This window comes from Arachis hypogaea, chromosome 5, assembly GCF_003086295.3.
Source record: "Arachis hypogaea cultivar Tifrunner chromosome 5, arahy.Tifrunner.gnm2.J5K5, whole genome shotgun sequence".
Classification (NCBI taxonomy): Eukaryota; Viridiplantae; Streptophyta; class Magnoliopsida; order Fabales; family Fabaceae; genus Arachis; species Arachis hypogaea.
The window spans coordinates 112,466,949-112,480,139 of NC_092040.1; the positions used below are offsets into that span (position 1 = coordinate 112,466,949).

The 13,191-nt window shown below is 31.8% G+C and overlaps 3 protein-coding genes across 7 annotated transcripts; 1 reads left to right on the plus strand and 2 right to left on the minus strand.

The window, feature by feature from the left end:
- Positions 1–320: 320 nt before the first annotated feature.
- On the plus strand, positions 321–2,436 carry LOC112802809 (deacetoxyvindoline 4-hydroxylase). Of its 2 annotated transcripts, none has more exons than XM_072236376.1 (4): positions 321–548; positions 895–1,425; positions 1,550–1,857; positions 2,035–2,436. In XM_072236376.1, exons 2-4 carry the CDS (start codon positions 902–904, stop codon positions 2,046–2,048), a joined length of 846 nt encoding a protein of 281 aa, XP_072092477.1. In that variant the 5' UTR covers positions 321–548; positions 895–901; the 3' UTR covers positions 2,049–2,436. The 2 variants fall into 2 exon arrangements, with proteins under 2 accessions (XP_072092477.1, XP_029154592.1); XM_029298759.2 differs by having other exon boundaries at positions 333–548; positions 1,550–1,871.
- Positions 2,437–3,398: 962 nt separating this feature from the next.
- On the minus strand, positions 3,399–8,044 carry LOC112802806 (1-aminocyclopropane-1-carboxylate oxidase homolog 1). Of its 4 annotated transcripts, none has more exons than XR_011881578.1 (5): positions 7,089–8,044; positions 6,380–6,704; positions 5,901–6,170; positions 3,955–4,276; positions 3,399–3,850 (listed from the first exon to the last, which is right to left on the minus strand). XR_011881578.1 is itself a non-coding variant. In XM_072236377.1 (5 exons), the coding sequence occupies exons 1-5, from the start codon at positions 7,622–7,624 to the stop codon at positions 3,593–3,595; spliced, it is 1,692 nt and encodes a 563-aa protein (XP_072092478.1). In that variant the 5' UTR covers positions 7,625–8,044; the 3' UTR covers positions 3,399–3,592. The 4 variants fall into 4 exon arrangements, 3 of the variants coding, with proteins under 3 accessions (XP_072092478.1, XP_025701947.1, XP_029154421.1); XM_072236377.1 differs by having other exon boundaries at positions 5,920–6,170; XM_025846162.3 differs by having other exon boundaries at positions 4,788–6,170; positions 7,089–7,688.
- A 386-nt stretch (positions 8,045–8,430) lies between these two features.
- LOC112802805 (1-aminocyclopropane-1-carboxylate oxidase homolog 1) lies at positions 8,431–10,404 on the minus strand. Its single transcript, XM_025846159.3, has 3 exons — positions 9,771–10,404; positions 9,340–9,661; positions 8,431–8,968 (listed from the first exon to the last, which is right to left on the minus strand). The coding sequence occupies exons 1-3, from the start codon at positions 10,319–10,321 to the stop codon at positions 8,711–8,713; spliced, it is 1,131 nt and encodes a 376-aa protein (XP_025701944.1). The 5' UTR covers positions 10,322–10,404; the 3' UTR covers positions 8,431–8,710.
- Between the last annotated feature and the right edge of the window lie 2,787 nt (positions 10,405–13,191).

The window sequence follows — 13,191 nt, forward strand, 5'->3', positions numbered from 1 at the left end:
CTTTTAATAAATTGAATTAATAAAAATATAGTGAGACGACAATTTTTTTTTATAAAAAAAACTTAATAATCATATTAAACTATTCATAAAAAACTTATGTTATATGCATTACATAATACCTCATACCATTTGATTTCACACATTAACCATTATATATTATTTTTTAAAAAATAAGATTTTCATATACAAATATTTAAAATATTGACAAAATTATTTATAAAAAAAATTAGTATTATATTCATAAAAAATAAGTTTATAAGACAAAAATATGCCAATTTTTTTTAAAATAAAATTATAAATGACCTTTACTCATTATCGTTAACGTCAGACACCATCTTCATTTTTATTTTCCCATATCTCAAGCTGTCAGCCTGTCACGGTCCTCAGTCACTACCATGGATTCAATATAACCCAATTTTATTTTATTTTATTTTTTTAAAGAAAGAAAAAAAAAGAAGAAAAATCGGGGATTCATTCTCTTCTGTTCTGAGTCTCATATCTGCAACCGGGTCTCCTCACCCTCTCACATCTGCTGCAACTGCAACTCGGTAATGTTTGATTCAAACTAGATCTGGTAACATCATACATGAGCAATGGATCCATTCTCGGTTGCTAACTTGACAAGTCTTGCGGATTCATCCATCCCACCAATTTGAACCAGCTTATCCTTTAAATTCATGCTTCATCCATCCCTTTAATTTATTCCCACTATCATTGGTTTTATTATTTCTTTAATATATTTTTAAAATTTTTGGTTTAGTTGTTTACTGATTTGTTGTTAGAATTTTGATAGCACTGGAAAAGATGGGGCTGGGTAGTGTAAACATTACATGCAAGGTTTTAAATACTATGAATTAAGTTCTTAATTGAATAAAGAAATTTTATTGAAAACAGAGGAAACATGATGGAAGCAGTTCATGAAGATGGAGGCTATGATAGGAACAAGGAATTAAAGCTTTTTGATGAAACAAAAGCAGGTGTGAAGGGTCTTGTTGATGCTGGTTTGACTAAGTTACCAAAGATATTCGTTCATGACAACCATAAAGTCAACGTTTCTTCCTTCTCCTCTGCTACCAATGTTACTATTCCAGTTATTGATTTGGGATCATTACACGAAGAAGGTAATTCACGCCATGAAATCATTCAGAAAGTGAAAGATGCGGGTGAGAACTGGGGTTTCTTTCATGTGGTCAACCATGACATTCCACAGTGTGTTTTGGATGAAATGCTTGACGGGGTGCGTAGATTCCATGAGCAAGATGCTGAGGTGAAGAGAGAATTCTATTCACGTGATATTACAAAGAGAGTGTTCTACAACACACACTTCAACTTTTATAAAGCTTCAGAGGTTAATTGGAGGGACACCCTCTCTTGTCTATTGGCACCAGGGCCCCTTGACCCTCACCAACTCCCTTGTATTTGCAGGTATATGCATAAAGACTAGAACTCTAGCCTGGTTGTTGATTTGATTGAGACTCATATGTAGTTTGTCATCGTATAAACTTGATAATTGAGAACTGTTAGATGATTTAATTTGATATGCTTGCAGAGATGTAACAATTAAATACTTAGATCATGTCAAGAAACTGGCACTGACTCTGTTAGAATTGTTCTCGGAGGCATTAGGCCTAGAACGCAGTTACCTTAAGGACATAGATTGTGCTAAAGGGATTTTCATGCTGGGACATTATTACCCTCCTTGCCCTGAGCCTGAACTCACTTGGGGGTTAAGTTCTCATACAGATGTGGGCTTTGTAACTATACTTCTACAAGACCTTGTTGGTGGACTTCAAGTCTTCTATGAAAACCAGTGGATTGATGTCACTCCTATTCCTGGTGCTTTCATCATTAATCTTGGTAATATGATGCAGGTGATTCTAATAAATTCATCAATGTTTTTGGTAGTGATTTATATTGTATATCTAATTGTGTATTAATAGGTTAACCATATACCCTTGTATATAATCTTCTACAAAATTAAACAAACATTTAAGTTGTTCAATTGACCTATTAATGTCTGAGTACTGATTACAGCTAATCACAAATGACAAGTTTATTAGCGTCAAGCACAGAGTTCTTGCTCAGAAAGTAGGTCCACGAGTTTCGGTTTCATGCTCTCTGAGACAACATGTTCAGGATGAATGTCTAAGAATGTATGGACCAATAAAAGAGTTGGTGACAAAAGAGAATCCTCCAATTTATAAGGAAATGAAAATGTCGGACTTGGTTAAACTGGCGTATACCAAAGAGCTAGATGACGATGTCTCTCTACTAAAACACTTCAGGATATGAAGCACATCAAGAATTAAGGATACTCATGTATGAAAGTATATTAATTACAAACCTTGTTGAGGGATTCTAAAGTGAGATATTCAACATTTACTGTTAGAGAAACTCTCATGTCTTGTATCTAAATAAAAGTCGCTTCAAAATTCATTAGGTGTATGTTAAAATAGATAATGTGAGTCATTTAAGTAATATCAAATTAGGGGGTGTACTATTATAAGCCCCATGAATTGAGATATTAAACCTCTCAAATGACAAATCTTTAAAAAGTTTAATTTTGATACAATGACATAGTTTATTTTTTATATGCTGACATTATAAAAAATTTGTCTTTTTAATAACTATTCATGCTGTCAATTAAAATAGTAGTTATTTTTAATAATGTAGATAAATAAATATGATTCAAAATAATAATAATAATAATAATAATAATATAGCTAATATACAGATACATGATAATATTATTATTAATAAAAAATTTTAAATATTTTTTAATAAATACAAAATGAATGCATTAAAAAGTTTAATTTTTTGTATTTTTAATAAAAAAATTTTAATTCATAATTTTATGACACTTGTAAATTAAGTCCAATCTTTTGCTCAGCCATACTAAATTTATTTTTATTTAATAAATTGTACTTAATTTTAATTAATTATGAGAGAAAGACTATACAACATTTTAAAATAAGTTTTCAGAGAGTATTGCCAGAAGCCAAGTTCCTTTGTCCTCCTGTTTGGGTGTTATCCTAGTTCATAGTTCTTAAATTTTTGTCCTTGTACTTTAATCTTTTCAAGTCTTCATTAATTTAGACTATTTGCTATATCCTTGAATATTAGTTCTTCCAAGTTCCAACATAATCATTCTCGTTGTGTGTGTGAGTTCAACTAGTGGGTTATTTTCATTTCAGCTAATATTAATATATTTTAAAATTTTCATGAGGTATGCTAAGGTGAGAGATTCAACATTTCCTGCTCAGAAACTTTAATGTCTTCTTGGTAATAAATTTCCTTTCAAAATTTATTTGACGTATGTTAAACTAGTCAATGGAGTCAGTTATACGGTATAATAAGAACTCTAAAATTTATGTGGACGTTAAACATGCTCTGGCATCTAGCAGAACTGCATAAGAGATTAATTAATATGTTACACCCACAACACTTAGTACTGTCATGATACAGAAAACTATTATGGTTTTCTATGGTATAGCCATTACATTTGGCTTTACCTTGTGCATCAAGAAACTGATGCTGCTTATTTAAAACAACAACATTCATAGGCAGTATTAAACAATTACAACTATTTGGTTCATAACCTTAAAGGGATCAAGTAAGAGTTTCCATCAAGGCCTTTTGCATAATAATTTTCCATGATTTCTTTCCTAGTAACATCTCTGTATAGTGGAGGGTTTTCATCTGATAACAGTTCCTTTATTGGACCATAAACCTGCGATGTACACTCAGATGTGGTAAGGTCCATGAAGAAGGTTGTTACTGAAATTCTAGGACCTACTGTCTTGGCCTTAACCCGGTGATAAACACTGACAAACTTGTCATTGCTCATAAGCTGCATAAAAAAAAATTCAATAAACATTCTCTAAAGACCTTTCATAAATAAATCAATATATCTTAATACAGTCTATAAGACTACAACTGAATACATTAGTTTACCTGTAGAATATCTCCAATGTTCACAACAAGAGCACCTTGCATTGGAGGAACATCAACCCATTGATTCTGATGAAGAACTTGAAGACCACCAATTTGGTCTTGCAGAAGTATTGTCATGAAATCAAAATCAGTGTGCTTTGTAAGTCCCAAGGTTAAGTCAGGTTCAGGGCAGTGTGGGTAGTAATTACCCATAATATGAAGTGCCTCAGCAGCATCCATGTCTTTAAGGTAAGAAGAGTTAAGGCCAAGAGCCTCTGACAACAGCTCAAAGATTATAATACCCAATGCCCTTACTTGTTTTGCATATTCAAACACAATATCTCTGCATAAATCACAAGTGTTCCATCGAAGTCATAAGAAGAGGGTCTAAAGTTTACAATGGCAGCAAGTGATGACCGTGACCAATAAAAAATTGCATAAAGCTAAACAGCTAGAATACTTATTATGCTTAGATCATAGAAGAAAGGCAAGGAATATAAAGATATATTATAAAAAAATTATGCACTCGCATTTGTGCTTCCCCCCCCCCCCCCCCATTTAAAATTGTAGCTAGTTCTACCTCAATTTTTGCACATTAAATTGTTGTATCAATTAATCTGAGTAACTAGTATCATTATTATCTCTATTGGTGTTGGTGATCCATAGATGAACTAGTTTGCGATCTATAGTGTTCCGATACGTCATCTAATTGGTGAATTTATGTAACTTTCTATAAACTATAGTCTATAAAATGAAATTAATAACAGAAACCACTCTACTAATTTTATTGAACCATCATCAAGTGCTAAGAATTTGATAGGTTTAGAACCAAAATTAATATTAGAAAGCAGTACCTACACACTGCTGGTAATTGTTCTGGATTAAGAAGATCAGGATTTGCAACAAATGAAATAGTATCCCTCCAAGTAGCAGCATAGTCTCTGAAAAGCTTACTATTGGAGAAATACCTAACTTTCTTGTTGCTATCCCTTGAATAAAATGGTTTCTTTAATTCAGCTTCTTGTTCATGAAACCTACAGATTCCACTGATCATCTCATCCATAACATCTTTAGGAACACCATGGTTGATCACTTGAAAGAATCCCCATTTCTGAGATGCACTTCTAATCTGATCAACTACTTGGCAGCGAAGCAATGAACTCTTGTATATGTCTTGAAGATCTATGATTGGGATGCTGAAATTTGAGTCACTTGGTTTGGTGTTTTCTAAAGGGTCTAACTTGACATAGAACATGCTAGGAATCTTTGTCATCCCAGAATCTAAGAGACCTTTTACACCAGTTTTTGAATCATCAAATGCTTGTACTTCAGCTTTTCTGTCATAAGTAGAATCACCAACTGATTCTGACTCCATGAAAGGAAATTTTGCAGAAAAGTACAGCAGATCTAGATTCTAGAGTCAGAACACCTGAGACTCAGTTCCTTGCAGTGATGAGAAAGTTGGTGAAAGGAAGATTTTTTTCCTTTTTGGACAGGGGTGAAAGGAAGATATTTTGTAATAATTTTGTTCATTTTCGGGCCAAGGCTTCATATAATCTTGGATCAACTATTCCTCAGCCCATAATTATCAAAGTTGATAATGTTTTGAGAATAAATCCTATTTAAGATTAAGTATAATCTCTTATCATACAATTTCTTGTATCACATTTGTTGAACATAAAAATTGTACAATACTGACAAAAAATATACTACATAGGTATCACATGCTTGGTGTTACTTAGATAGCAAAACTGATTAGTACTAAAGATTCAAGCTTTCAGAAGAAAGTAGAAGCTTAAAGTGTATTCATTGATGGAATATTTCATGATGGTTTTCAATAGTACAATTATTATATTTGACTTTGCCTTGTGCATCTAGAAATTGATGCTGCTTATTTAAAAGAACAACAGGCACAGGCACTAGTTAACTACTTGAGATTCAAGAAGGTACCAGTGTTAATACAATACCTTATATTTGGTTCACAACCTTAAAGGGATCAAGTAAGAGTTGCCATCAAGGCATTTTGCATAATAATTTGTCAAGATTTCTTTCATTGTAATGTCCCTGTATCGCGGAGGGTTTTCATCTGATAACAATTCCTTGATTGGACCATAAACTTTTGATGTACACTCAGATATGGTGAAGTTCATGAAGAAGCTTGATACTGAAATTCTAGGGCCTATTGTCTTGGACAAAACCCGGTGATAAACACTGATAAACTTGTCATTGCTCATAAGCTGCATAAAAAAGCAATTCAATAAATATAATCAATACATTCTCTGATGATCAAGTTATTGAATAGGTGAACTTTTATGCAATCTCAAGATTATTTATCTTTAGAAAAACTTAAACTACTCCATCATTATGTATTACATTGATTTACCAAGGTAATGTAAAAATCAAAATGACTGATCAATGTGGACTGGAGGGAGTGTTAAGTATTTACCTGTAGAATATCTCCAATGTTTACAACAAGAGCACCTTGTATTGGAGGAACATCCACCCATTGATTCTGATGAAGAACTTGAAGACCACCAATTTGGTCTTGCAGAAGTATAGTTATGAAGTCACAATCAGTGTGCTTTGTGAGCCCCATAGTTAACTCAGGTTCAGGGCATTGTGGATAGTACTGACCCATAATATAAAGTGCCTCAGCACAATCCATCTCTTTAGTAAGGTAAGAAGAATCAAGGCCAAGAGCCTCTGACAGAAGCTCAAGGATTATAATACCCAATGCCCTTACTTGTTTTGTATATTCACACACAATATCTCTGCAAAACACACAAGAGTTCCATCAAAAACAAAAGAAAAGGGTCAAAAGTTTACAATTCCAACAAGTGAAATGAACAAGTGAGCTTAACCAATCAAAAGCCATGTCACAAGTACAAGAAAGGTGCTTAAAAGTTAAATTATCAGAAAAGTGTTTTGCTTATTCATTAAAGCCATGTTACTCACATTTGTACAGTTTTTTAACAATCAATAGAGCTATCTCAAAGTGAAGTGTCAAGTGAGGTGCAGCAAGCATTATTCAACTATGAGTAGCAATTAATAAGAGAAACCACCCTAGTAATTTTAATGAATTATCATCAAGCTCAAGGATAAGCATTTGAAAGTTTTAGATCCAAAACTAATATCAGAAAGTAAGAAATCATTACCTACACACTTCTGGTAATTGTTCTGGATTGGAAATATCAGGATTTGCAACAAATGAAATAGTATCCCTCCAAGTAGCAGCATAGTCTCTGAACAACTTGCCATTGGAGAAGTACCTGACTTTCTTGCTGTTCTCCCTTGAGTAAAACGGTTTCTTTAATTCAGCTTCTTGTTCATGAAACCTACAGATTCCATTGATCATCTCATCCATAACATCTTCAGGAACACCATGGTTGATCACTTGGAAGAATCCCCACTTCTGAGATGCACTTCTAATCTGGTCAACTACTTTGCCGCGAAGCGATGAACTCTTGTCTATGTCTTGAAGATCTATGGCTGGGATGCTGAAATTTGAGTCACTTTGTTTGGTGTTGTCTGAAGGGTCTAACTTGACATAGAACATGCTGGGAATCTTTGTCACCCCAGAATCTAGCAGACCTTTTACACCAGATTTTGAATCTTCAAATGCTTGTACTTCAGCTTTTCTGTCACAATTAGAATCATTAACTGACTCTAACTCCATGGTAGGAACCTTCATCAGAAAGGTACAGCAGTTCAAGTACAATAGATCTGGAGTCAGGACACCTGAGATTGAGTCCTTTGGAAAGATGTGAGAGTTGGTGAAAGGAAAGATATTTTGGAATTTTGTTCACATTTGGGCCTGGCTTCATAAAAGCTTGGACAACCATTTGTTTCCTCAGCCCATCGTTATCAAGTTCATAATACTTTGGGAATACTTAGTCGAGTGGTCAGCTCATTCATCTGCTTAAGTAAGTATTGAGGGTTCGAATACTGCCTTATGTATGCAGCAACCCGTTGGCTAGATTGGTCCTTGGCCTGGTCTGTCGGACTGGGAGATACTGTGGGCAACAAAACAAAACTCTGGATTTAATAATTTAGTGTAACTGGAGCCTTACATTTTTGTTCTTGCTTCATGTTACTTTGCTAAATATGGTATACTTGGATGATAATGTAAAAAAGGCCTATGTATTTAGAGATAGAATGATACGTATAGACTTATTTGATTTGTTTTGATTAATAATACGTCTATGAAAAGTTGGCTCAATTTTAAAAGACTAGTCAAAGTAAATCTTTATGATTATTTATTCTTTTTCTTTCTTTCTTTCTTTCTTTTTTCTGAACCCTCTTCATGCCTCAATCATGTTCCTTTTTCTTATGTCTAATTCGTTCAAGCATCCATGTCTTGTCCTTTTTTTTCTTTTCCTCTTTTATTTGAAAAATAACTTTATAGCATATATCCATGTAGAAGTCAGAAAAATAAATATGATTAAAGCAAAAGAAGCCTCTCAGCATCAGATTCTTTCTACTGCATAATGATTGGTATTGGACAAAGATCACTGCATTTCCATATAACATAAAAATTGGTTTCTGTTTGTGAAAATTCTATAACAAAGCTACATACAAAACTAGCATATATCTTCTATATAAACTATGCTTTTGGCCAGCATAGACAATAAACATGGCTTTAATTACCTAAAATTCACTAGATAAGGAAAACCACAAAACACAAATTGACAACAATAAAGAACAAAGCAAAAGAGTGAATCAATAATAGTAAAATACAGAGCAAAACCAACTATATCTTATTTGTTTGCATCACAAGTCACAACCTGAAGGGATGCAAGCAAGAGTTGCCATCAAGGCCTTTTGCAAAGTTATGTGCCAAGAACTCCTTCATAGTAATGTCCCTGTAGATTGGAGGGTTCTCTTCTGATAACAATTCTTTTATTGGACCATAAACCTTTGATGTACACTCAGATGTAGAAAAATTCATGAAGAAGGTCGCAATCGAAACTCTAGGCCCTGTATTTTGTGCTAGAACCCGATGATAAACACTGACGAATGTGTCATTTGTCATAAGCTGCATCAATAAGAAGAAAAGGCAATGAAAATTAAAAGCATGATCAAAAGAAATTAAGAAACCAAATTGATTATCTAGAGGATTAAGGGAAGTTAAGAAAAGAGTTGTTAGTGTGAGTATGATAACAAAATATTTGCATCTTTCATTGTCTAACAAACAAGTCAACAAAATCAATGTTATAAAATTTAACAAGTCCATAACAAAGAATGTCCACATCATTATTCTTTTGTTAATTTGGTTACACAATGCACTCAATTTTATTTTTCTCTGAATTAATTGTTAGATAAACCATATGCTATCTCAAGAAAATTGAGACCATTTACATATCAATAATATAATGAGTTTAATTTTTATGCACTGCTTGCATTTACCTGTAAAATATCTCCAATATTTACAACAAGAGCTCCATGAACTGGAGGGATATTAACCCATTGATTGTCATGAAGAACTTGAAGCCCTCCCATCTGATCTTGCAGGAGTATTGTCATGAAATCGCTATCGGTGTGCTTGCTAGTTCCCATAGTTAATTGAGGTTCAGGACATGGAGGATAGTATTGACCCATCATGAAAAGATCCTGAGAACACCCCATTTCTTTGAGGTAACAAGGATTAAGGCCAAGAGCCTCTGATAATAGCTCAAATATTGTAACCCCCAATTCCCTTATTCTCTTCAAATATTCTATCACAATGTCTCTACAAATATACAACAACCAATTCATCAAAAATAGCATAAGAAATTAGTCAAATTACCATAAAACACCCAAGAAAATTGGCATTAATTAGAAACATGATTGATTATTACCTACAAAGATGTGGTATTTCTTGAGGATTTGGAGGATTAGGATTTGCAACAAAAGCAATAGTATCTCTCCAATTAGCAGCAGGGTCTTTGAAAAGGGTACCATTGGAGAAATACCTAACATTCTTGTTCTTATCCCTGGAGTAAAATAATGACCTTTCTCCAACATCTTGTTCATGAAACCTACGGATTCCACTGATCATCTCATCAAGAACATCAACAGGAACACCATGATTGATCACCTGAAAGAAACCCCACTCCTTGCATGCACTTCTAATTTGATCAATAACTTGAACATGAAGAAGATTATTATTATTATTGTTGTGTATGTTTTGAAGATCTATGACAGGGATGCTTCTCAGATTTGAGTCACTTGCTGTTGTTGAGGTTTCATCAAAGTTTGGTGAATAGAACATGCGTGGGATCTTTGTGACACCAGATTCTACAAGACCCTTCACACCTGATTTTGAATCTTCAAAAGATATTAGTTCAGCTTCTCTATCATAACAAGAAGAACTATTATCATTATCAACACATGCCTCTAACTCCATCATGGAGGAACTACTAGAACAACAGTGTAATGATGCAGAGTATAAAGGAGTTAGCCAAGGTTGAATAATTGTACTATGTTACTTTATCCTGTCTAATTTTCCAACTTCAAACTATTCTTAGTCTTCAGTCTTCACGGTTTACTAATCAAAAAGTTTTTTTTTTTTTTACAATTAGTCCAAGATGAAGTTTGAAGTTTCAACACTTAAGAGATGATAAATTCTTAATTACCACTCAATCACCCTTGTGTTTATTATTATCAAAGTTATGCTTAATAAACGTATATTATATTATTATTCTGTTAATTTTCACAAATAAAGTTGCAATTTACATTACACTATTTTCATACTCTAGTATAAGTACCAAAAGTGTGCAACATGGATGATTTTCAACTCCATTCAAAATCTTAAGCAACTTAAATTAATCCGAAGCACACACCATTCTAGTTCTTGATGATTTGATCAATCAACCTCCAAACAAAACAAGATTGCCTCATGCATCAAATGGGGTGGGTTGATCCGCAAAATGCTTATTATCAATGTCCCTGCCCATGACACCTTTCCTAATGTAAACAACTTTGTTACATAGTACAATACATGGTGAAGTGGCCATGAAAACAAGCATAAGCCACCACAGTGCAACCAACTTATTATTATTGCTTTTTCTCATTACACCTTTGTTTAATTCATAATTCACTTTGTAGCTTGGAGAATGATGGGTTTCTATTAGCAATTATGCTATATATACTATGTTTAAATATACGTTACATGATATCTTCTATATGTGTGCAGTTATTATAAATTTATAATATTATATTGTATTTATAATTTACGTTACACATAATTATTGTTAATAGTCAAATTAGTTCCTGAAAAATAAGACATTTTTTAAATTCATCATTAAAAGATTTTTTCAATCAAATTGGTCCTTTAAAAATTACGAATTAATTATATTTGTCCTTTCAGTTACTCCACTCACAATTTTCGCCGATTGATGATGTGAAATGTTAACGGATAACATGCATGATACATAATATGTTCAATTAGACGTTAACTAAATATGTTTACGAAAATCTATTAAATCTTTCAGCGACAAATTTAAAAATGTCTTCTCTTTCAAAAACTAATTTGACTATTAATGCTAATTATCATGTGTTAATTCTTTCCATCTGTTTTAATTTGTAAGAAGAGTGCAGCACTTACTAGTTGGTAGTTACTAACAACAACTTTAAAATATTCTAGCGTTTTAACTAACTCATTGATTTTATATACCATGTTGTAGTTATTTTGTGCGTAGAAATGTTTGGTAATTAAAGAAAATCAATCAAAAACAGTCATAACTTGTCTTATTTAGTATTTATTAATTGTTGTGATAATTAATTAATGTTAAATAAGGTAAATTCTGATTTTTTTTTTGTCTATCTAGCATTACTCATTTGTGTGTATATATACACGTAACATTCTCCATCTTAATTTCTCATATATAGTCACATGAAGTTGAGCCCCTACATTTTTATTTATTTATTTTTTTGTGACGAAGGAAATTAAAGTGATTGGAAGATGTGATGGAAGGATGAACATGCATTGTAAAAATGATGTGTTATAAACTATGAATAAATTTGATTTTATAAGGTTGAATTTTTACTTAAGCTTTTAGAATCTCAAAATTAAATTACTCTTTACTATTTGAATTTTAATATAAAACTTTTATACTTTTTAATTTAGGTGTCTTTTCACATGTTTAATTTTTCAACTACTTGATACAAATATAAATGGTGAGATAGATTCACCCTTTCATCTCTTACTTTTTAGATAAATGGGACATAAGCTTTATAGGCACCATAAAATTTTTCTTTAATTTATTAGAAAGTTAATATAAACAAACCAAAAAAATGTTATGTATACTTGAAACTAGTGTTTAGAACTACGTGATCTTTGTTCAGTAGATGCAAAATTTGATTGATTTAATTTGTTTTTCCTCTTCTTTTTCTTTCTTTTCAACATTAGTGTCCTCACAAAAAATACTTTACATATAAATAAGATTGTAGGGAAGGGGACAAGACAATGCCGCCCGTGACTTCATTGACACATGACACATGTGTGCTTCATGCATGTCAGATATGGACGTAACAAGGCTGGTTGTATACCATGACAAAATACAAATATAAAAATATAAAATTGTATTTAATAAATGAGATATAAATAAAAATATTATATCTTAAAATATTAAATTAGTATATTTTATATCATAAAAATATTATATAAAAATATAATTTTTATCAATAAATTATAATTTAAACGACATAATCTTTCTATATTCACTTATTTAAAAGTTATGGATTTGAATCTTATTCATAACTTAAAAAAAACATAATTTCTTTTTTTATTTTCTTTTTTATTATTTTATTTATTTTTTATTATTTATTTATCTTACATTTAATTTATCATAAAAAATAAAAAATATTAATTTTTATATCTTTATCATTTATATATTATTTTCGGTATTTTATCCTATTTGTTAGAATCAAACGGACCTTTAATACTTTCATATTCAACAAAGATGTGTCACATAAATATAGTAACATACATAACACAAGGTCGTGGCGTCATCTCCATAAAAATAGAAATGCTGAGATTTAATTATCATTATTATCATCATTATAATTATAGAAAAAGAAAATCGTGCAAGTGATCTCAAAATGCTATAATAGTAGCATATACCCTACACGCAAACATCAAAATGTTTTAGATTTAATTCTTAATAAGTGTCTTAATTATCCGTTTGCCACTTTGTCAAATCCTAAAAAGTCCATAAATGGTTAACTAATTAAGAATATGATTTTACTAATAATTATCATAAATATATATTTATTACA

Coding starts and splice junctions, on each gene's coding strand:
- LOC112802809 (XM_029298759.2), top strand. CDS start 902: ATGATGGAAGCAGTTCATGAAGATGGAGGCTATGATAGGAACAAGGAA. Junction 1,426..1,549: donor CAACTCCCTTGTATTTGCAG/GTATATGCATAA, acceptor ATATGCTTGCAG/AGATGTAACAATTAAATACT. Junction 1,872..2,034: donor ATCTTGGTAATATGATGCAG/GTGATTCTAATA, acceptor TACTGATTACAG/CTAATCACAAATGACAAGTT.
- LOC112802806 (XM_072236377.1), bottom strand. CDS start 7,624: ATGAAGGTTCCTACCATGGAGTTAGAGTCAGTTAATGATTCTAATTGT. Junction 6,705..7,088: donor CAATTACCAGAAGTGTGTAG/GTAATGATTTCT, acceptor TGTGTTTTGCAG/AGATATTGTGTGTGAATATA. Junction 3,851..3,954: donor ACATTGGAGATATTCTACAG/GTAAACTAATGT, acceptor TTTTTTATGCAG/CTTATGAGCAATGACAAGTT.
- LOC112802805 (XM_025846159.3), bottom strand. CDS start 10,321: ATGATGGAGTTAGAGGCATGTGTTGATAATGATAATAGTTCTTCTTGT. Junction 9,662..9,770: donor GAAATACCACATCTTTGTAG/GTAATAATCAAT, acceptor GTATATTTGTAG/AGACATTGTGATAGAATATT. Junction 8,969..9,339: donor ATATTGGAGATATTTTACAG/GTAAATGCAAGC, acceptor TTATTGATGCAG/CTTATGACAAATGACACATT.